Source organism: Phalaenopsis equestris, unplaced genomic scaffold, assembly GCF_001263595.1.
Source record: "Phalaenopsis equestris unplaced genomic scaffold, ASM126359v1 Scaffold000516, whole genome shotgun sequence".
In the NCBI taxonomy this organism is placed as follows: Eukaryota; Viridiplantae; Streptophyta; class Magnoliopsida; order Asparagales; family Orchidaceae; genus Phalaenopsis; species Phalaenopsis equestris.
Genome location: NW_018164956.1, coordinates 222,928 through 247,005, shown reverse-complemented (window position 1 = coordinate 247,005; position 24,078 = coordinate 222,928). Strand labels below are relative to the sequence as shown.

General features: G+C 37.8%; 1 protein-coding gene across 2 annotated transcripts; it reads left to right on the top strand.

Annotated features, from left to right (window-relative positions):
- The first annotated feature begins 2,034 nt into the window (after nt 1–2,034).
- Nucleotides 2,035–12,149, top strand: LOC110028596 (bZIP transcription factor 39-like). 2 transcript variants are annotated; one of them, XM_020730506.1, is made up of 3 exons: nt 2,035–2,601; nt 2,644–3,796; nt 11,603–12,149. In XM_020730506.1, exons 1-3 carry the CDS (start codon nt 2,230–2,232, stop codon nt 12,079–12,081), a joined length of 2,004 nt encoding a protein of 667 aa, XP_020586165.1. In that variant the 5' UTR covers nt 2,035–2,229; the 3' UTR covers nt 12,082–12,149. The 2 variants fall into 2 exon arrangements, with proteins under 2 accessions (XP_020586165.1, XP_020586164.1); XM_020730505.1 differs by having other exon boundaries at nt 2,036–3,796.
- Nucleotides 12,150–24,078: the final 11,929 nt, after the last annotated feature.

The following is a 24,078-nucleotide window of genomic DNA, read 5'->3' as shown; positions in this document are numbered from 1 at the left end:
CCTACAAAACTTATTTCTCTATTTATTTGCACTCCCCGTTGGAGTTGACTCCCCTCCATCCAAGGTTTAGTGTGGACTCACTAGTTGGGAGAAATCATAGCCCTCTCGGGTCATTATGTTACGCAATGAATTTTAGCATCATAAATGACCAGTTTGTAAAGTAAATTAAGAATCAGTGAGAAAACCATCACAAATTTATGGAATAAAAGACATCTTTAAAACATTCTATCCCCACACATGATTACTTCTCATTGCAAGGAGAAAAATAAGAAAATTATTCAAAATTCACGAGGATAAAAAAACAAAATATGATATATATTAAAAATCAAATTTACAAGATAAAACTTAAAAAAGTACAAATATTTATCTCAAAATCTTCTCCAAGCAATCCTCTGAAGTTTCGTGACTGATCTGGACTCCACAAGTCTCATACAAGACTCAACAAACACTCACAATCACAAAGACTCACAACACTCTCACTATGGCGATCACCCGCTCCAATTGTGGTCAAAACTACCCAAAAATAAATCTCTTTTTGTTTCGAAATCTTTCCTATTAATAAAGTTCTGAAAATCACTAAGGGCCACTTCCGACACTTTTTCAAAATTCCTCCACTTACAATGAATATAAGCCAAACAGTTTCTGGTGCCCAGGCGCCCAACCATGGCGCCTAGGTACCGACCTTCTAGAACGTCTTGGCGACTATGTGCCAAATCAATTTTTGTTCTTTAGCTCCATTTGACCTATTTTTGCTCCAAATTTACTACTTTTGCTCTTAAACTCCATTTCTTGTATATGAAATCAAAAACACACACAATATCTTTTATTAACGCGTAACATCCTTAAAAAAAAACACGAAATGCACATATAAAATAAGTAATTTTATGATGTGTCACACAACCACAATTCCCTTACCCCATGCCCAAACCACCACTCCAAGCCATAGAAAAAAACCATCACCCCAACCCATGACCACCACCCTAAGCCACAACCACCACTCCAATCCACAACCAAAATCCATCACCCCAAGCCACAGCCCAAAACTCCCATTCCACAACTATCACCCCAAGCCACAGCCCAAGACTCCCATTCCACAACTATCACCCCAAGCCATGGTTAGAAAACCCTCACCCAAAGCCACAACCACAACCCTAAGCCACAACAAAAAAAATCACCCCAACCCACATCCACACCAAGCCATAGCCACCACTTTAAGCCACAACCACTACCCCAAGCCACAGTAAAAAACTGTCACCCCAAGCCACAACCACTACCTCAAGCCACAATCACCACCTCAAGCCAGAGCCACAACACAATGCAAAGCCAACACACACACACACACACACATATATTCCCCAAAGCCGACAGACAACCTAACAGAAACCAACACACAAGCCACAACCTACTATTCTTTTCAAATTCACAACAAATAGAAATACCAACACCACCATCTACAACCCCTCCGACCACATTGACATCACCATCCCCAACATCAACTACATCATCACGTCATCCACAACTTCCATTATCATCATCACTTCACAAACTCTCCAAAAAATATCAAAGTCGCTCAAATCCATCAAAAACATCAAAATCGGGAGCCCACAACTGAGCCATTAAGCTACCGAGGACAGAAACGAGAAACCAAAACATTCAAAAAAAAATAGGTGCAAATCCACCAAAAAAAGATAGAGAAAGAAGATATCAAAGGAAGAAGACGACAGAAATGAGAGGTTAGTGTAAAGGAAGCGAGACCTCAGTGGGGAAGGTTAGGGCAGAAGATGAACGCGAAGAACAAAATCGAATCACAACGGAGTAATCTTGAAGAGATGAAACACAGGCCATGGGGTCAAACCCGCGACCTGCATTTTATTAAAAATGCCCCACTTTGCTGGCGAAACAATCCCCCAAACAACCCAGAGCCGCGGCGTGAACCTGCGCTGCTGGCAAAATGCACCACCCAATGGCCAATGGGCCCTAAGACTCTAATTCAGGGATACATGTTTATCCTCAACATTGGAGTTCTATTGGTGATATTCTGCCCAATTTTCTACTACGGCAACCGATATACATGTTTTTCTACAACTTCGGAAAAAAAACTTCACCCTTTTTTTCTGACTCCAGTATTGATATTGGAGTACGCGGAACTTCTCAACCATCCTCGTTCCCTTGCTCCGTCAGCGAATTGTGCACAAGAAGTAATCGGCCGCCTCGTTAAAGCCCAAAGTCATGCCGGAGTTTGCCGCCACCGATCCCTTCTCCCCGCAAGTCGGCCTTTCGTTCAACCCTGACTTTCTCGAATCCCATTTCTTACCGGACGATCTGTGCCTCCCCAGCGGCGGCCCTTCATCTGAAATTGATCTTGATTTTGATTTCGATGGCATTGATTGGGATATATCCGTTGACGATCTCCTCCTCCCCGAGAACGCAAACCCTCCATCTCATCCCTCTCCTACATCGAGCGACGGATGGCTGCCGGAATCTGTAGTGTTGACCTCCTCCTCCTCTCCAGCTACCTCTGGCATCATCAACATCACTTCCCCTGAATCCGACCGCTCCGCCGACTGTTCCACAGAATCTAGCGCGGATGTGAAGCGGGAGGAGGAGAACGGGCGGGGGACGAAGATAATAAAGAAGCGGGAGGTGGGAAGCGGTAAGACTAACATAAACCCTAGAAGCAGCAAATCCCGGCGGTTGGAGGATTTTGGGTCATGTAGGCCCAACGCTGTGAGTGAGGAAGAGGAGAAGAAGAAGGCGAGACTAATAAGGAACCGGGAGAGCGCTCAGCTTTCGAGGCAGCGGAAGAAGGAGTATGTGGAGGAGCTGGAGGATAAGGTTCGGTCCATGAGCTCTACGATCGCTGAATTGAACAGTAAGATCTCGTTTATCATGGCGGAGAATCTGAGTCTAAAGCAACAGTTGGGTGGTAGTAGCTTTCCGCCTGGTGTTTACCCTCCGCCTTCTTTTGCCTCCTCGCATTTTTCTTGGGCTCCTTATCCTCCGCTTGTGTTTAGGCAGCAGATTTCTCCAGTTCCACTGGTTCCTATACCCAAATTAAAGTCCCAGCAAGCTGAAGCCTCCCAAAAGACAGGGATATGTGAGAAGAAGAAGCGTGAAAACAAAGTTAGGAAGGTGGCAAGCATTTCACTTTTGGGGTTTTTATTTTTTGTATTGATATATGGAGGTCTGACAGGGAGAGTAGATCATAGATACCAAGAAAACAGAGATTTTGGAGAAGTTACAGTTAAAAATGGTTTGTTGGGTTATCCTAAAGGTATGGTTCTGAGTGTTAGTGGCCGTACTAGGAGTTTGACTAGTTCTGAAGAGGTCGGCTTCAATAATGGAAGAAAAAGTAAAAGTGGAGTTGATAAGTGTTTTCAGAATGCAAAGGTGGGATCAGAAGCCAAACCATGGCCTTTTGGTGGCCGCATGGTTACCCAGAATTCTAGTGAGAGTCTTCCTGCTTGTCTGTATGTCCCAAGAAATGGAAAGCATGTCGAGATCAATGGGAACTTGATAATCAGTTCTGTTCTTGCCAGCGAGAAAGCTGTGGCACAGGTAAAATCCAGAGATCAGCCTAAGCATCCCTCTGGAAATGACGTTATTGGGACAGGTCTGGTGATTGCTAATCTGGATTCTGGTGTGGCTTTATCAACTAAGGATATTGGTGGACGTACCAAGTCACATGGTAGCTCAACTGAATATCAGGGAGCACTTGCTTCTGATGCTGAAGATGCATGTATGGACAATTCGCAGGATGGATTTCTTGAACAATGGTTTCAGGAAGGAATGGCAGGTAACCATAGTGGGGTTTGCTTGCTTGATTTCATTTTTCTCGTGTTTTTATTTGTCTGCCTTTTAGCATTTGCCTTAATTTTGACCTTTCTTGTTCTTATTTATTTCACACTGCAATTTGCAAGCTATTTATGGTTTAGTATCCTAATAGTATCTATGGACCTATAATGTATAACATGATAGATAGGAACATACCTTTCTATTTTCTCTAGAAATTAGGACAAACAATTTTGCATGGACTGACTGCCATCTCAATGGACTTTGATTTATTACCTTGTGTACAGCATATTGTGACCCGTCATGGTTTATTCTGAGATGCTTGCTACCCTTTGGATATGACTAAGTATTAAAAAAATTTACATAAGTCCTGTCTCCCTCCAGTTGCTGTTTAGCTTCATTCTTCAAAGCTATTTTTTGTACAGTGATACTAAATGGAGATTTGGAAGTGTAGCCATCATCAAATGTTGAAAAGATAGAACATCCTATCTTACTTACTGATCTTAAGGAGTTCTCTTTATGTAAATTGGGAGAGTAGTTGTTAAATGGGAAAATTTCCCAGTCATACCTCAATCAAAATTGTTGTTTGTCAAGCTTATATATATTTCTTTTGATTGAGCTTTCTTTTTTCAATCATGTTAGTTGGCTGTTAGAATTTTTTGGGGACCAAAAGAACTATTCTATTATGGGGAGGTCGGTGGTTTACATGGGTATTCATATTGAATAAGCTCCTTAGCACGGTTTTTGAACTTCAGAGTGTAATAAAATTAGGAAATTTATCATCTAGACTAAATGTTATTTGTGATGACTGAAATTATGCTATTAAGAGAAATGCCTATTTCTTTTCAGTGACTTGTACATTGAAGGAAATGTATTTATTGATGAAGATAATGATTTATTTCTTTTCCAGCACCTTACTTTTTTTTTTGGGTTGAGCTTGTGATATAGTGTGGTTGTTTGTGTTGTATCTAGCATCTAAGGTTTTTAACTAAATGACTTGCAAAATTGCTACCACTCTGCCTCCATACTCTTGTCAAACATCCATGTTGATTTTAGATTAGTCCTCAAACTTTTGCACCTTAGAAATATCAGAACAATTTCTTTAGAATCTATCTTGCAAGCTTCTCGTTTATAGTGATTGACTGTTGTTGTTGCCTCATTACTGATATTGCACTTCTTCATTCATCATGTCTTTGTCTCTTTGCTGATTTTATAGAGTTGTTATGAATCGTATATATTAAGGTGAAAATGAAGATTCCATTAGCTTTAAACACCAGTTCAACCCTACAGCCCTATCAAATTAGACATATTCTGTTGGATGGGCTTTTGACGAGTCACCAGTCGTAATGGCCTAGAATGGGTAGGTGGCATTAACTTTTGCTTAGTGGAGTCACCTAATACAGGCTCTAGTTGTACCTTTTGAATGAAATTTGCTCTACTAGTCGAGCTCTGTGATACTTGGGAGGGGATCAGGCTAATCATCTACGTATAGTTACCAAAATTTGGTTTTAGAATTGAGGGAGACTTCCATTCTTCGACCATTCTTCGACCATTCTTCGACCATTTGTTTCTTAATGTTCAGGGACAAGAAACACATCTTCTAAGCAAGGATCTCTTATGCTCTTTCAAGAATTAGAGTCATTTTATATAGTTTGGCATGGGGAAAGTTTAAACTGCTAGCTACATTCAGGGTACAAATGTTAATGTCTTTGAAGGAGCATGTAAGGGCTGGGTGACCCATTCCACACCCGCTGATGGCTTGTATTTGTTATGATGGTTTTTTTCCTTTGTAGTGGCTTTTGTCACCCTTTAAAAACAGAAAATGACACTTAGTTCTTTACAGTATAAGAATATTTATTAGTTTACCATCAAAGATGGTCTGAATTCACCGAAATCCAATCCCATCTTAATATCAATTGTATAACATCACCTAAGCTATGAGCCAAAAAATCTGCCTAAAGCCAATGGTAGTTTCAGGTAATTTAGGTAGAGTGGGTCCTTGAGCTCATATCCTATTGTGCGGAAATCTCGGAAACTGATTCGAGAGGTTCGATATAATATTTAGAACATAAAGATAAAGAAATATAACACAAAAAATGCAGAGAACACCAGTACTTAATGTGGGAAAACTCGACAACGGAAAAAATCTCTGTTCTGTAACACACCAAGAAATTTATTATAAGAAAATTAGGAGAATTTACATTGTACACTCTTGGAACTCATGAACACTCCTTTCTACCTCCTTCACAAGAGGACTCGTGAAATCCAACATTAGTGCACACAAACTAATTCATAACGAAATTGAAGATTTAGGTTCCTAACTGCTAGAAACAGTTCTTGGCGTCGAAGCGCCAGCCTTGAACACAGAGTTTTCAGGCGCTTAGGTCTAGGGAGGAAACTTGTCGTAGCTGCGCCCCTCTTGGCTGCTACATTTCCTTGCTCTTGGATTCAATAAATGACTTGCGCAGAGTGCCTTGGTTCTTCTCTAGGTGCCAGGTTTCCTGCCTCCCTTTCGAAAAGGGTATGCTAGGTGCTTAGACACCACACCACGCACCAAACCACCTCATCGAACCCGGGGTTTCCTCTCCTTTCTACTATCAGTTTTTTTTCCCCACAATCAGACTCGACACATAATAATCTCCTACTTGGAGATTGATTACAATCAATTTTTCTCCTCCAATCTGTATCATGCATAATAATGAACATAGTGGCTCAACCTCCACTCTCATCCTTCTTGAACTCCTACCAAAGCTAAGCATAACTTTACTTTCTGAGTTGTAACAACCTTAGTTAATATCTATTCAAGATTCTGAGTTGTGTATCTTTTTCAAATATAATTGATCATCTTATATAGTGATGTTAATTCATATCAGCGGGTCGGGTTCGGGCCGGTAAAATGATCCGACCCAAGTCAACTCGAACTTGAATCGAATAATAAACATATCAAAAACTAAGACCCGAATCCGACTCAAACTTGAGCTTGACTCACTCTCCCGAGCCCCACCCAAAATTTTGTGCTTATTCAGATCATGTTTGGGTTTTTGAGTTCAACCCGAATCCATCCCGAGTAATAAACGGGTCGAATTCTCTGACTTGAATCAGACTTAAAAATATTCGGTCAACCCTAATTGAGTTGGAGTCGTGTTGGTCTGTCGGGTTAATTTTTGACACCCGTAGTCTTGTAGGAGTGAACGAATGATATGATACATTAGCTATATGTGCTTTGTCCTTGCATGAAATGTGGTGTTCTTAGTTAGATGGATACACTCATATACTTTCAACATAAAATTTTCCAATTCTTTGCTCATTGTTCATTTCTGCCATGAAGTCTTGTAGCCAACTTCGGTAGTAGAAAGTTTAACTATCTTTTGTAGCTTGAAAACCCAACTCGCTATTGTGTTATCTAATGTGAAGATATAATATGTTGTACTTCTTCTATCATCAATACATTCTGCCAGATTTGAATCTAAATATTCCAGTATGTTTATCTTTGCACCTCCAAAATAAAGTACATTATTGATTGTTCTTCTGAAATATCTAAGAATGCGTTTCACCACTTCTCAATGATGTTTCCTTGAATTACTCATGTACCCATTTACCACTCTCATTGTATGTGTAACATATGACTTATACAGATCACCACATACATCAAATCTTCAACAACTGAAGCATAAGGGATTCTTTTCATCTGTGCTTGTTCTGCTTCAAATTTAGGCGATTCTTTCTTAGCTTAAAGTCACTACCAAAGGAGTTGCAAATTGATTTTTCCTCACTCATGTTGAACCTATTTAGAACCTTCTCAATATATTATACCCGAAACAAATTCAAAGTACCTGCACTATTATTTTTTCTGATCTCATTCCGATGATATTTTTAGTTTGACCAAATTTCTTCATTTCAAACTCCTTTGATAATTGCTCCTTCAATTCTATAATTTTTTTCATATTTCGTTTACAATCAACATGTCATCCACTTGTAAAAGATGCACAATATAGCAATTATCAAAATTTTTTATGAAGCAACAATAATCATTTTAACACTTCATTTGTTCATTTCTGACATAAACCTGTCAATTCTCCAGTACCATTGTCTTTAGGCCTGTTTCAAACTATAAAGTTTTTTTTTTCTAGTTTGTAGATAGTGTCTTCTTTTTCTAGAACTTCATATTACTTCGGCTACACCACATACATTTCCTTTTCTAAGTCACTATGTTGGAAGGTTGTATTCACATTCATTTTTTCCAGATGTAGATCTTTCGCTGCTACAAAGCTCAGTAAAACTCTGATAGTTATAATCTTTACCACATGAGAAAATATCTCCAAGTAGCCAATTTCTTCCTTTTGCTGCAACTCCTTCACAACAAGCTTTGCCTTATAACACTTGTTGTCATTCGACTCTTCTTTTAGCATGTAAATCTACTTGTTATGTAGTGCCTTTTTATCATCTTGTAATTCTGCCAAATGTCATGTTTGATTTGATCTTAGTGATCGCATCTCGTTATCCGTGACAAACTTTCACTCTTTTGAGTTTTTAACTTGAGTGGCATCTTCATAACATTCTCATTCACCACCATTAGTGAGCAATAAATTGTACAAAGAAGAAAATTATCTTGTCATTGGTCGCGTGATTTTGTCGAATCTCCTGACTTCTTTAGCAGGTGTCTGAAGAACTTTTTGTGCTTCATCAGATTAAACACTTTTCTATTCATCTTATTGATCACATTTCCTTTTATCTCAACAAATTTAGAGGACTTTTTAGAAGTAACTGATGGATAATTCTGAGTTATGTTCTTGTCCTTATACATCCCCATTTCATTGAAATTACATCCCTGCTCCAAACAATTTTTTGATTATGATAGTCCCATAATCTATACCCAAATGTATCAGTCATACCTAATGGAAGTGCACTTGAAAGATTTTGAATTAAGCTTACTCTTGGATCTTGCCTTAACATTAACATATGGTAAACAATCAAATGCTCAGCTAAGATGGATTTATCTCATTGTCACTCTAGGCTTCTGCAGGTAAGCTTTCATTCAAAGGTACTATCGAGCCACGATTGATCAGATAAATCACGGTATTCTTTGCTTCTGCCCAAAACTACTTTGGCAAGCCTGCATGCAGTCTTATGCTCTTGATACGCTCTGTGATGGTTCTATTCATGCTCTCAGCCACATCATTTTGGTTTGGTGACCTTCGAACAATGAACACATGTTTGATTTCTTCTGAAACACAAGAACTCCCGAACCTCAGATCACAATACCCATCATCATTATCTGATCATCTCAAACCTATCTCATTCTCAATCACGATCTTCCACTTCTTGAATACTTCAAACACATCAAATTTGTATTTTAAGTACACCCATAAATTTTTGCTCTGATCATTAATGAAAGTGATAAAGCAAAAAGAATATCTAATGGACTAAACTTGAGTAGTACCCTATACATTAATATGCACTAACTTCAACTTTTTAGACTTCATCTTTGACTCACTTTTGGAGAAAGTAACTTTCTTTTGCTTGCCAGAAATACAATATTCACAAAAATTTATATCTATAGATTTTAAACCCTGAAGTTTGTTCTTAGAAATGAGAGATTTTATGTCTTTCTTACTCATATGGCCAAACCCGCGTTGGCAAATACCTACATCGACATTTGTTCTAGTTACAATAATGGATTCTTATCTCATTGATCATGTAAAGAGTGCATTCAATGTTATCACAGACCATTACCATTACACCTCTAGTCACCTTCCATGAATTACTTATGAAAGTAGTCGCATACCCTAACATTGTAAATTGGTTCATAATAATTAAATTCCACTTCAAACATGGAATATGTCTCAGTTCATTAAGCTTTCAGATTATTCCATTAGACAACATAATATTAACATCACTATTTCTAATAATACTATAGACATTGTTATTTTCCAAATACACATTCCATAAATTGTTTTCTTTTTTTTGGGTCATGCACGAAAACTGGCACCTGAATTACCAAGAGTCAATAGTATATATAGGAACAAAACAAGAGAGTCATCTTGGATTTCATTTGTAGTGACATCTGTAGAGAGTTTTATATCTTGACCTCCAACACCAACCTTTGCAGCTTACAGTACTTCTTGAAGTGATTTTTTTTCCGCAGTTTCAGCATTCACCTCTGTCATTTCCTCTCCCCGACCTGAATTTTTTTCTCCTGAATTTGAATCTTTCTCTTCCTATATTTTTATCAGATTCCTTTCTCTTTTTTTCAACATTGAAAATAAAACATGAGGTTTCACCGTTCACCTTTTTGTGGACTTCATCAACACTAATCTTACAATGTCATCAAAGTTTAGCTTTATGTTATCTAAAAAGTTACTACAATGATTATTCTATCTTAATCATTATTCTATCTTAATTGTCTGATAATGAATATAAGAGTAATTGTGCCCTGACCTCATCATCGAACTTGATGTTAATAAAACACAACTGATTAGTCACAGTATTAAAGTTATTCAAATGATCAACCACTGAACTATCATCTACCATTTTTATATTGAAAAATCTCTTTGTCAGAAAATATCTTTTTGGAGTCGAGGGCTTTTCATACATCTTTGTTAGTGCAGTCTTGTGATCCATCGTAGTCTTCTCATTCACCACATTGAAAGTAATAGTTGAGGAAAGTGAAAGTTGGATCAAATCTAGAGCTATTTTATCAAGCACTTCCCATTCTTCCAGCTCATCGATTTAAACTTCTTGGTAATTCCTTCTAGTGAAAATGTAGTTTCTTTTGATATATGAAATCTTTGATTTGCATTTTCCAGAAAACAAAGATCGACTGTTTAACTTCTCTACCGTTTACCTCGCTTTGTCGGCCACTGAACTACCACTCTAATGAAAGATCTTCAGAAAACTTGCTCTAATACCACTTGCATGAGGAATTCACGGAAATTGGTTTGATAGGTCCGAAGAAAACTTAGATAATTAAACACAAAAAAAACAGAGAACACCAAGATGTAATGTGGAAAAAATCAAGAACGAGAAAAAAATCGCGGAGTCACTACACTAAGAAATTTATTATTTAGAAAATAGGAGAATGTAGAGAGCACCACACTCAAACCTGTCTATACTTGTGGAATTCACGAACACACCTTTCTATCTTCCTCACGAAGTAACTTGTGAAATCCAACTTCAGCTTGCACATGCCAACCGCAGCTAAGCCGAAGACTAAAATAGCCGGAGCGCTAGTCCCGAGCGTTGGGTTTTTAGGCACTTGGGTCCAGGAAATGCTTTGGGCTTCGCCCCTCTTTGGCGCCGCATTTTCCCATTCTCTGATTCAAGAAACGTCTTACGGAGCATCTGGACGCCACTCCAAGCGCCTGGTTTCTAGGCTCCCTGTTCCAGAAGGGTATGCTGTGTGCCTAGGTGCCACACGAGGCACCTGGGCGCCCAATCAGGCGCCGGGTTTCATTTCCCTTCTATTATCAGGTTGAACACATAACAAAGGTTATGTTCCACGGTAGTTAAACACACTAAAGACATTGTATATTTTATTTGAATTGAATGACACTCTCATGTCAATAAATTCCGTGAACTGTCGTCATACGATGTGTTATCAAGCAATAGGTAATGACATACATTCGTTGGATCTCTTGCAGTCTGTAATTATATTCTTCGTTCAGTTCCTGAATCCGTTCCTTTTAGCCTGCATTCCTATTAATTTATGTAATAATTTTGGCTTGCTGACTCAAATTTCTTCTGACATCACAAAAAAGAATTTTACTTTACATTTCTTATCTCTAATACGATAAATTTGTATTTTTGTCAGGCCCAATATTCAGTTCTGGCACATGCACTGAAGTGTTCCAGTTTCAAATCTCCCCTTCATCTGCTAGTCCTAGTGCAGTCATCACTTCTTCAATAATTAATGCAACAAAAACTGCGGTTGCCAATTCAAGTACGGGCAGCACTTCATCATCTGCACCTCAAAGAGTGATAAAGAACCGAAAATTTTTCTATCCTCGAGCTATTCCACTCCCTGGATCTACAGGTAACCACACTAAACGCATAGGGAAAGGACCCGAAGGCAGCAACTTTCAGAGTAATGCCTCTGGTCCTCCCATGGTTGTCTCTGTCTTGATTGATCCTAGAGAAGTTAGTGATGGTGACGGTGATGGGGAGGGAAAAATATCACCCAACAAATCACTTCAACGTATTTTTGTAGTTATACTTCTTGATAGTGTCAAATACATCACATATTCTTGTGTGCTTCCGTTCAAGAGCTATAGTCCTCATCTTGTAAACTAATTTTAAGGATCTACAAAGTATAGGGGAATTAAATTGACTTTATTTTTAATCAGTATCATGCATATTTATTTTCTGTCTCTCTAAATGCATGCGACTTTGTTGTTGAAAAGTCTAATTTTATCTATTTATCGTGAGCTAGTTTGTTTTAGACCAGTGGAGTTTAAGCAGGCTGCACTTGTAAAGCTCTGGAGTTCATTGAGGCACAACGAGGAAATTGTTGTTTTGACTTTGTACAATGCCACTTTCTTGCTTATGTTCGGCTCACCAACTAATTTTCGATATAGTCTTGCCTTCTTAAGAGTTATTGCTTGTGATTATTTGCCTGCGTGTTTTCTCCTAGAGCTATCTAATTTGTTGAAAGAGATATGGAGTGTAATTGATATGTAGTGTGTTTGAAATATTTTAAAGATGTGGTTTGACATAAAAAACTATAGGAGTTTATGGTTGTGTTTAGTTTGAAGAGAAATAAAATTAATGTAAAATGCTCCATAGCTGTTGCCAGCAGCAGGTAACAATCATGGGTTGGCGGCATACAGTGAGTGACAATGAGAGGCGGCGTATTGGTAGCGGCAATGAGAGGCGGCGTATTGGTAGCGGCAATGAGGGCCGCCATACGACAAGAGGCAACGAGGGCGGTGTATGGGAAGCAACAACGACGGGTGACGAATGATGAGCGACTAGGAGGCGGCAAGCAACAAGTGCGGTGGTTAGTGGTGGTGATTAGCAGTTTGGTGTTCGCGACAACCAATTGATAGTGTGGTTGTGGCAACCGATGAGCAAAGGGCGGTGGGCGTGAGGTGGCTGCAAATATTAGTTGGTATTGATGTCCGACGATTGGCTATTGGTGGTGGTGGTGGTGGGCAGTAGTTGGTAGTAGTGGTAGGGCCCGATGGTAGGTGAGTTTAGTTGTAAGTGACATGCATGGAGTGCCAGGAGGCGGTTGATAGCGAGCGGGAACGATCAGTGGCAAGCAATAGGAGGCGGCGGCGGGAACGATCGGTGGCAAGCAATAGGAGGCGGCGGCGGGCAGTGGTCGTGGGCCATAATGATGGGTAAAAGTTTATAGTGTATTTAAAATTACCAAAATCCAACGAATTTGGAATGCAATAGTTTTGAACTATAAAGTGAATCTTTCCCTGTCCGATTATCATCCAACCAAATGTCATATTTTTAAGACTTGCATTTTGGTTAACTCTACCCTCAGAATACATCCAACTAAACAACTCAAATTTTCAACAATGTTCAGAGAGTATCATGTTGTTTGACTCAAAATGTGATTATACGTATAGAGAAAATTAATAAAATGAGAAAAAAATTGAAAAAAAAAAGTTGCATGGACCGAATGGTGAGGTTTTTTTAAAGAAGCACATAAAGGTAAAAATCATTGAGTGAAGTTTGTTCAGGCTAGCAAGATGGATTTTTTTAATGTGCTGGGTTCCTTTTTCTGTGTTAATGTTTTTTCTTCTTATTTTCGCCTTCGTCTTCATGCATAACTCTAACCGCCTCAACCACTGATTCACCCTCTCCAGCCTCCATTCTTTGGGGCTTTGCCACTTAACACTTCATGGACCACTCCTTTTCCCCCATACCTTCCTCCTGTTATCCTTCGGTTCTCATCTCACCTCCAATGAACTGGAAAGGGTTTATATCCACCCGCATCCCTAACCCTACAAACTTCAAAACTTCTTTCATTTCCAGTGTAGAAGATGACAACGAAAATGTTTCATTCTCTGATTAGGAAGTAGAAGAATGATCAAGGTAGTGGAACCGTTATCTTGTTTGCTTCATTGGGTGGCACTCCATACATTAGATTCATCCCCAAATTGTCTAATTTTTTTAGAAATTGTAGCTACTTGGGTTGCTAAGATAGCTAAGACAACAAATTCATAAACACTAGCTACCTTCTGAGGTTGCAACTTTTTCAACGAACCATTGAAAATTATTGGTAGTTATTTTATCTATTAATTAGTAAGCTTAATCAAAAGGTTTATATATGAGGGATCCTCCTGCAACAACTTCTATTATGGATCTTAGGAAACCTATCAATCCATTGTAAAATAATTGAATGATTAGCCAATCAGGTAGGTTATGATGTGGGCACCTCCAAAGTAATTCTTTGAACCTCTCCCAGGCCTCGTAAATGGACTCTCCATCGATTTGAGTGAATGAGGTAATGTCAATCTTAAGCTTTGTAGTTTTGAATGGTGGAAAATATCTGGCTAGAAATTTTTATTCCAAGTCATTCCAGGTTATGATTGATCTTGGGGCAAGGGAGTTAAGCCATTCGTTAGCTTTATCCCTCACAGAAAATGAAATTAGTCTCAGGTGGCACATAGTTCAAGAAAATTGACTAACTGAAGGTTAGGGTTTTTAGTGGAAAGTCCCCCAAACTGATTGTTTTGAACTATCTAAATTATGGTAGATCGCAGTTCAAAGACGCATGTTTATATAGATGGTTAGTTTATGCTCATGTAGATTTCTTCGATAGATGAGTTGGCATACTCCTTAAGTTGTTTAAAGGTAGGGAAGTTTGGGTTGACCTTCTCAACACGTGTGTCGGCCGCCAATTTGTTTGGAAATTTAAATTTAATTATATATATATATATATCTAACTATAAGTTTAGAAAATAATATTATGTTAGTTTTAGAAAAGTGAGACCGAGCAAACCTCACATATTTGATAGTTTAGATGACTCTTATCCCGAGGAATAGATCTATTGCTTGATATTTATGCTCGATTAAATAAACTAAAATATTTATGACATCTGTTTTGGTCTACAAAACTTTTTATGTTAACCGACAAATTCCCCTATCTAATATGAAAGATTAGATAGAATTTATATTAAACTGACTTCCAAAGTTCCCTATAGAGGCAAACCTCTATAGTTAATTACATCTTAAATAACCGAGGTCGCTTATAAGTACTCTCGATTCAGATCATTTGTTTTGCTTTCAAGAATTTCAAAGTTTAAGGTTTTCAAGATTGAAGATTGGAAGTTCAAAAGGGAATGAAATAAGTGAGAACAATTGTTTTCATGAATCCAAAGGAATGAGAGGTAGGAGAGGTCACGGATCTGGGGGGCACCTCGGTGTCTTCTCAAACTATCCTACTATTTAGCTTCAATTTTGAGAAAGTGTTATTTGATATTTCATCCTGCCAGTTTTAGTATTTAGAGTTTACACTTGCATGACACAGTCATACAAATAGCTTGGAAGATAAGATGTTTTATGTCTTAACGAACGATGACCTTGGAGCCTAAAGCGAGTTACGGCCTAAATTGCACAATATGATTGTGCAAAGGCCTAAAGATAAATTGAGGATTTATGCCGTACTGGACGGACTACCTCGAAGTCCTATGACTTGTTATTTAATTCTAAAGAAAGATTTACTGCAGTAGACTCATTGTGTTGTTGTAGATCGTCATCTGTTCAATTGCATCCTGCTCCGAGCTCTTTGTTGCACTAGCTCTGGGGTCTTCAAGTTTAAGGTTTTGTAGTTTCCCTATTAAGTCTTGTTATTGTTCAAGTGTTGTTTATTGTTAGTTTGGGGGGGGGGGGGGTTAAAAGTTTTTTGAGCGACACCAGTTAGGATCCCACGATTCCCTTATTCTGGTATCACTATTTTCTTTTAAATTTATTTATCCTAAACAAGTTGTTAAGTTCATTTAAGCGGGGAGACCTTGTTAGTGATTGTAGGTTTCCTCATCCGGGACTCCCGTAAATTCAAAAGGACGTATTATGTTTATGCATTGTTTTGAAAGTGTTGTTTAATTTTAAAGGTGTGATTTTATTTTCTTTTGTTGTTTTTGTTTTTTCTTTCAATTTGTTTTAATTTCAATTTTGCATGCAAATTAAACAAATATGGACAATAAATATGGTAAAGTAAAGAAAAGATTGCAGTAAATAAAATGTAAATGCATACCTGGCCTTTTCTCGCTGCCTTCGTTGAAATGTTAGCGTTTATAATCATGCATATATTTTAAAGTGGAAAGTAATAACAACTGTTAAGTAGTAGTGAAGCCTTAATGATTTAAATTCAAAAGAAACCACAATTCATAACACAATTCATAACTTGGCACAATTCATAACTTGGTGGGTCCCTAGAGGTTTTAAGGATGATTTTTATGAACAAAGCATAATAAGTTTAGGGTCTGTTTGGGGTAGCTGTAGATTATTTATAATATGCTGATAAACGGATTATTCTGATAATCTGATAATCTGCAGATTATCAAAGTAACCTGGCTTGTTGTTTGGGGCAGCTTATTCAGAATACTTACTGACAGCTGTTGTTGGATAAATGACCATTTTGTCCCAGTTTGGTAAAGTTATTTGCAACAGAACTGTATGGGAAAAATAATAGATAGAAAAAAAGCCTCAAACTGTTACAAATTAGTTTTTAAAAATAAAATACAGTACTCACTATTTCGTGAGTATAAAAAAAATAAAATAAGGATAAATACAATTACAAGTAAAAGTAAAAATATTAAAATGTTCAATTTAAAACTCTGACGCCGTCTGTCCTCAGCGGCACTGTCCTTATGGGAAACCATCGTACCACGATCACTGTCGGCAGGGGAGTATGTCAGAATGTCTGCCCAATGGAAGAAACTGTATCATGCTGAAACACCACTCTTACAACCTTAGAACCGTCTCCTACTGTCCTCAGCGGCACTGTCCTTATGGGAAACCATCGTACCACGATCACTGTCGGCAGGGGAGTATGTCAGAATGTCTGCCCAATGGAAGAAACTGTATCATGCTGAAACACCACTCTTACAATCGTAGAACCGTCTCCTACTGCTATGAGGCTGGCGTGACGTGAGTAAGGGAGTCGGTAGTCCGCAACAACACAACACAACTCGGAAGGTCCCTGAAATCCTAGAGCTCATGCTGCTACTGAGATAAAACAACAAAAAAAATCATTTATCAGATCATAAAATTAAATTAAGTTTTATATAACAAAAATAGTACCGAAAAAATGAAAACTATAGATATTCTTAATAGAACCATAATATTCAAACTCATTTTATAATCAAATACATAAGAAATAAACCTAAAGTCTAATAAATAAAGAAACGAGACTAAATCAACATCCATAAATAGCATCTGTGATAAACTCTCTCAAAGCAACTATCTCAGGGACACCTTAACCGTCTCGAGTTTCAAATTCATTCGACTCGATCTCATCCTTAGGTAATGATTGGCTAACCAGAGATTATGAAGATTGTGGAGTGACATGTAGCTGATCGTCATCAACCCAAGAGAAGTCCATATCTAATTGAGAGGGATGTCTTCGGATGAATTTGTGAAGTGTCATAGTGGCCACCTATGCACTTGTTTGGGAAATGGATACGACGACATATCAAGTAGGATGACTCATTTTTTCTTCCATACCCCAAATGTTCTTTCAATTACCCCACGTAAGGAGGAGTGACGTTATTAAACATTTCTTTTATGCCACGAATCATGCCACCTACTCTCTCAAAATCAGGAATATGATATTTAGTGTCTGGATAGGACTTCACGTAGTCCCTCTGCATCGGATATCCGACATCAACCAGATAATATTTCCCTGTTATGAAAGAGAATATTAATGACCAATAATACATATAAGTTGTAGGTTCACATAGCTAAACACACCTGGAGGTGGATGCGGGAAATACTTCTTCTATTCCTCATTGCATAGGAAAAAAAGACGACTGTCATGTGCACTCCATTCTCATCCCACCATTACAAATGTGAAGCATATGTTGAAGTCGCATACTACCATGACATTTTGGGTAGTTGAACCACTCCGACCAAAGTACACTACTTTTTCGTGGATTGGTAGTCTGACATCTACGTGCATACCGTCGATTGCCCCATTGCAGTTCTATTTTCCTTTGTTAGAAACACATTACATTCTAAAGTTAACGCATCACACTAATAAAAGTTATCTTGAAATATGGCATGTAACGGGGATCATTTGCAATTTGTTCGGGAATAGTTGCGAACGATGGATCCTCTGGTTTAATTATTTGCGACGTTAAGCTCACAAGTGCCTGTATACCTTTAAAGAAGTATCAACTAATTGTTTCTGAGGAATGTTGAAACCGCTCCATAGCTCCTCTAATTGATTTGTTCTATGATAGAATGTATAATGTTATAACCAACACCTCTCTAGTGGTCATTCTAAAAGAACCTTAGAGGCCTTGGTTAAGACATAACTCGTGAAGGAGATCCATAAAAGTGGGTGTAGTCATTTGAAAAATGTTGCTGAACCTTATCATATGTCCAAAAAGCATTTTACTCACCCATTTGTCCCCAACATAGGAGGACTTAATGTGTGTTATCCATCTAGTGCTGGTGTGGTAGTATTCTAACAATAATATTGCAATAGCTGCAGCCCATGTCATTCTTTTACGGCGTTCTTGCTATGGATCTATCTTGAAAGGAGAAATCTATTAGGACAAGTGATGATAGATGAATGTAATAGAAATAACATCGAGGACATAAAGCATCATAAAAGAATTTCATGTAAGTGCTTAGATAAAATTACATAAGAGAAAAATCTGGTGACAACATAATATAAAACATACTCATTCTTTTACTACAACATGCAAATATTCAATGTGCGACTCAGGCTGCATCGCCATGAACATTTGCCTATGAGTAGGGTCTTCAAGTTTCTTAACACATTTTGCATGAAAGCGCATATTGACAACTACATTTGGAATAACATCCAAAATCACAACACAATCTAAGATGGTGCTGTAAGGGGCAGAGATGCGAAAGCAACAATCAATTGATTGAATTAGCTTTTCACGAAAATGTCCTTTTCTTTCTTCTTCCTGCCAAGCCTGGGCCTCTTGGATAGGGAACTGGAATCCTCCATCTCCTTTTGGTTAACACTAGACCCTTCTTCATATGCTATAACATGTTATGGTGGCAAGTCATCTGGTATTCCTGAAAAACCCAATTCGCTTGGGTTGAAAGCATGCTTTCCCATCATGACAATACCCTTAAACATGATGTCTAGTTTTTCTTCGAACTCCGACACAATTCCACACTGCCAATATTTTTTGGCTATTGGCATGACCTGTATCATTGAATTGAAGGAGAGGTGTTTAGTAAATAACCAAAAATTACTAGAATAAACAAAATGAGAGTGTATTTATTACCTCCAATCTCTCGACCCACCATTCATCTGGAGCATCAATTGTTCGTTTAACGGGATCCCAACCCAACCCGGCGGATCCACATTTGAGCTCCTTCCAAATTTTCCACCTTCAATTGATCTCGTTTATTTTTGAATTTGAGTCTGTCATAATCCCTTCCGTCAATTCTTTGAACCTTTTTGCAATATTTTGCCAACCTTCCTCGTTGAAATACGTGGTTGGCCTATTTTTTATTTCAATTTCTGTAATACAAAGATTGTAAAAAATATTTGTAACTTCCTTATCCCGCATAGCTGAAGGAACACCTTCATTCGTCTTAGCCATGTTAGAACTATATGAAGAATTTATGGTTAAACAGAGCAACTTAACATATAATATCGTGTTAAACCATTGTATAAAACCATTGTATAATAAAAATTGTATAATAAAAACAAATAAGGCTAAAAATTAAATTGTTTAAATGACCGAAGTTAAGGGAAATTTGCCTAATTGCCTTATTTATTCAGAAACACTCATATATGCATAAGAAAGTCTCATATATGCATATATCTATAAGCAAGCCAAGCAGTGAAAAGAAATGGGAGCTTGAAGGCATATATACTAAGCACATGCAACTTGAAGGTATATCTACTTAGCATGATGATATTTCAAGCACCGACAACATTGAAAAAGTAATTGCAAAGCTTTTGTAATAATATTCTAGTTTATACAATGAGTAATATATAAACGGTATTTATCAGGACTAAGAAGCCTTTTGTGATTCTCCCCGATGATGCCATTTGATGAGTTCCAAAATAGTCAAGACACCTTATATTACAACATGAAACAGGATCAAGAAACCCTGTTGTAAGTAAAGTGCCATAATATACATAACCACTGAGCAATGTAAGAAAATCATACATATGAGATTAAACATAAAAGTTTTACTAAATTTATGTTTCCCTTCCCTCCTAGGCATTTCAAAATCATAACATAAGACAGATTATAAGGGGCATTTTGATGCTTCCCCATCCTTCACATGTATCATAAAAGTTGAAATGTCAAAATGTACATAACTTAGGTTTTTAATTACTTCTCATTGAAAAGATAATACGAGAAGTCTCCATCCGAAGCTTTTATCACGAACAAAAGGGAGCGAAGAGATGCTTCACTTCACAAAAGGGGAAGGCGGAAGTGATTATTTGTGAAGAGGTGTGACTCTCCAAAGCAAAGTAACAACCCAAGCATAGTGGACCGGGCTTCACCGTTTTTAACAATTCTCCCCGTTGGAGACCGGTACAAAGGCTGCAACATCTCCTTCCTCAAACTGATATCCTCCACTAGCGGTGTTGCCTTTTTCTTCAACTTGTATCCTTCACCTCTGCAACTTAAAGTATCTGTCTTCATTCTAGAAGACCAATTGAAGCTGTGCACAACTTCAGTTTCTCAAGACTAACTCCCTCAGTTAACATATCAACAGACTCTTCATAGCTTTGCACCTCCAAGGTATTTCTTGGGTCACTATTGTCTCTTCTTACAACTCCTATTGCAACATCTTACCTTTGCTGAAAGCCTTTTTCAACAAGTCTAGTCTTGTACCTCTTACTGACATCACACTCAGTCTTCACCTGGTCTCAGTCTCAGTCTTCACCTGGTACACCCACTTGTTGTGCAATGCCTTCTTCTCTGGTGAAAGTTCTGCCAGCTCGCACTTGCTCAAACTTTCATCTTGCAAGATTTCTTCAGAGCTCTGTGGTTCTTCAACATCTGTCTGTGGAACAATAGGAATGGGTGCCCCAGACCCACTTTTCTCTTCACTTCCATCACTGCCCTGCACTGTGGCCTCTGATAGATTTCCTACCACATTCAAAGCCCCTAAATCCAATATCAAGTCTTCAATAGAACTATGAACTGCCAATAATAGTGTATCCTGTGATTCTGCAGATATCACATTGGCGTTATCATTCTCCATCTTCTTAAGATTCCTACAGCTCTTCTTTATGTAGCCAGTCTTGCCATAATTCCAACAGGTTGTCTGCTTACTAAAATTTGAGTTTGATCTCCCTATACTTGACTTCCTGTCATGCTATCTCCCTCTGAAATCAACGTTCAGTGCCGAACTCGAACCTGAGACCTTGTTAAAATCTTTCCTGCGAACTTCCTCTGCCAAAATTAAATCACGAATATCATCGTATTTCAGTTTAAATTTACCTACAGAACTACTAACTGCTATCCTCATGGCTCCCAACTATATAGTAATGAAGCCAACAAAATTAGTGCACATATCTCAATATCAAAATCAATTTTCACAGATGACATTGAAAATATACAGATGTTGAGCAACAGAAACACCATCCGCCATCTTCGAATTAAATAACTTCTTCATCAAGTGCACCTTGTTATTTACTGATGGCTTTTCATACATAGCTGATAAGGCTGCCATGAGATCTGCAGTCGCCCTTACCTTGACGACGATGTGTGCAATAGACCTCGATAGAGTCAATTGAATAACCCCCAGAATTTGTCGATCCAACAAATTTAATTTATCCAACAAATTTCATTCAGCCTCATCCATCCTTTCAGGTCTTTTCCTCAATAACCAAAGATGAAGTTTATTCCCATAAAGATAATCCTTTATTTACATTCTCCAATAACCAAAATCTGTGCCATCAAACTTCTCGATCCTTGAAAGCTTCACTTCATTTGCAGCCATCATTCTTCAGCAGATCTGAAACCACACTCTGATACCAGTTGTTGTTGTTGCGAGATCTAAATATACCAGTTGATGTGGTATATATATAAATCAAATAGGAGAACGGCCGACAAAGTGAAAAATAGAACAAGAAAAATCACATCAGAGAAGAACAACATAGCGGAACACACAGATTTACGGGGTTCGGTAAATTGCCTACGTCCACAGAGTTGTAGAGGATTTTACTACTTGAGGAATTTACACCAGTCGATCACCTCGACTTACAAGAGGAATCTGTCACTCTTCGTTGCTCTCTCTCTTCTTCTCTCTATTCTTCTCTCTCTATACCGAAATACACCGAAGAAAACTCTAAATCGAGATACACCAAAGAAGACAAACTTACAAGAGAAATAAACCCAATTTCTCTTCTGCCACAAGCCACCAAGAAGAAGCCTAGAGAGAACAATCTTCTTCTTCTTCCTTCTTCCTTATGCTGCAAGGAACTGCTCCTCCTTGCACTTCTCTTCCTCTGCCCCAAGGAAACCTTCCTCTATCCTGAGGAAACCGAAGAGGAACTCAAAGCGTGACTACTAAACCTAAGGAGAGCTATCCAAAGTTTTTATCACAAACAGGAGGGAGCGAAAATATGCTTCACTTCACAAAAGAGGAAGGCGAGAGTGGCTATTTGTGAAAAGGTGTGACTCTTCAAAGCAAAGTAACCGCCCAAGCATAGTGGACCGACTCCACCATTTCTAACAAAAGCAATGATACTTTTTCCATTATTTGGCTGTACAAATATTAAATAAGAAAGCTAATATATGCAAATTAGCAACTCAAAAGATAATAACTTCAATTTTTCTATTCATTCAAATCTAATCCAGAACGAAACAAATACTAAAATAACACAAGTAATATATGTTCAAAGTAAAGGCAATTTATTCCTCGTTCAGTAGTAATGTACTAAAAAATAAGCAGGAGGAGGACAAAGTAAATATTGATGTTTTTTCTTTATTTATAAGAGCCCTAACTCAATTCAGACCATCATGGTTAATCTTACAAAGTTTAGCATATTAATTATCCAATAAAACTAATTTTTATGCAATAAAAGAGCAAGGCAACCAACACCTATCTCCCATCAACATTGCATTTTTTAAACACCATGCCCCGCTGAACCCTTTTTTCTAGACACAAGTAAACACATTCTCAAATACTTGTGCATTTATAAACACACAAGTGAATGAATAACTTTTTATAATTAATTTGAGCACTTCTCATGATTTCAAGCATTATTGCAATGCTATAAATTTCATGCTTTAAAACTCACCAGATCTATTCTGGCACTGAACCTAAATCCAACCGTATTACTAACTGATACACTTAAAATATATAATATTTTTAGACACATTTTTATACATATTTTTGAGATATTGCGCTTTAATGAAATGTATTTATGTGTTTTTCTTTCTGTATTAAGTAAAAAAGGTGAAAAATGCTAAAATGAGTGAAAAAGGATCAAATTTGGGTAAAAGTTTTTCTTTCAGGTACAAGTAAAAAAGGTGAAAAATGCTAAAATGAGTGAAAAAGGATCAAATTTGGAGCAAAGAGGTGAACATTGTGCTAAAGTGTTTCGGCGCCTAAGCACCAGATCCAGCGCTTAAGCGCTGGTTAAAGAGAGAAGAAACAGAGGAGGCCACTCCTAAGTGCGAGAGGCCCCGTGCTTAAGCGCTAGAGGCAGTTATTTCGCGATTTTCTTCATTTAGCTGAATTTTGAAGAGGTATTTGAGTCACCTATTGGCTTAAGAGGGTGTTTATGACCATTAAGAACGAAAATATTATTAAAAGACTTGTGAAAGGAGGCATCCTTTGGAGGATTCATCAAATGTGGACACATTTTGAAGAGTTTCCAAGGCACCCTTTGGAGATTTATTAAAGAAGGAAGTTCTTACATTTGAAAGGTGCTTGAAGAGGGAGAGAGTGCTGGAGTCCTGAGAAGAAGATCATGGAGAATCTTGTGGAGAGATTCATGCACCACAAAATTTACTTTATCCTTTTTGTTTTTAGTTTATTTCAAGAGTGTTATAGAAGAGAAGAGATTCAAAGGAACTTCAAAAGTTTGGTGGAGGATTTGAGATAAGTTTTTATCTTTTATTTTAAACTACTTTTGGTTTT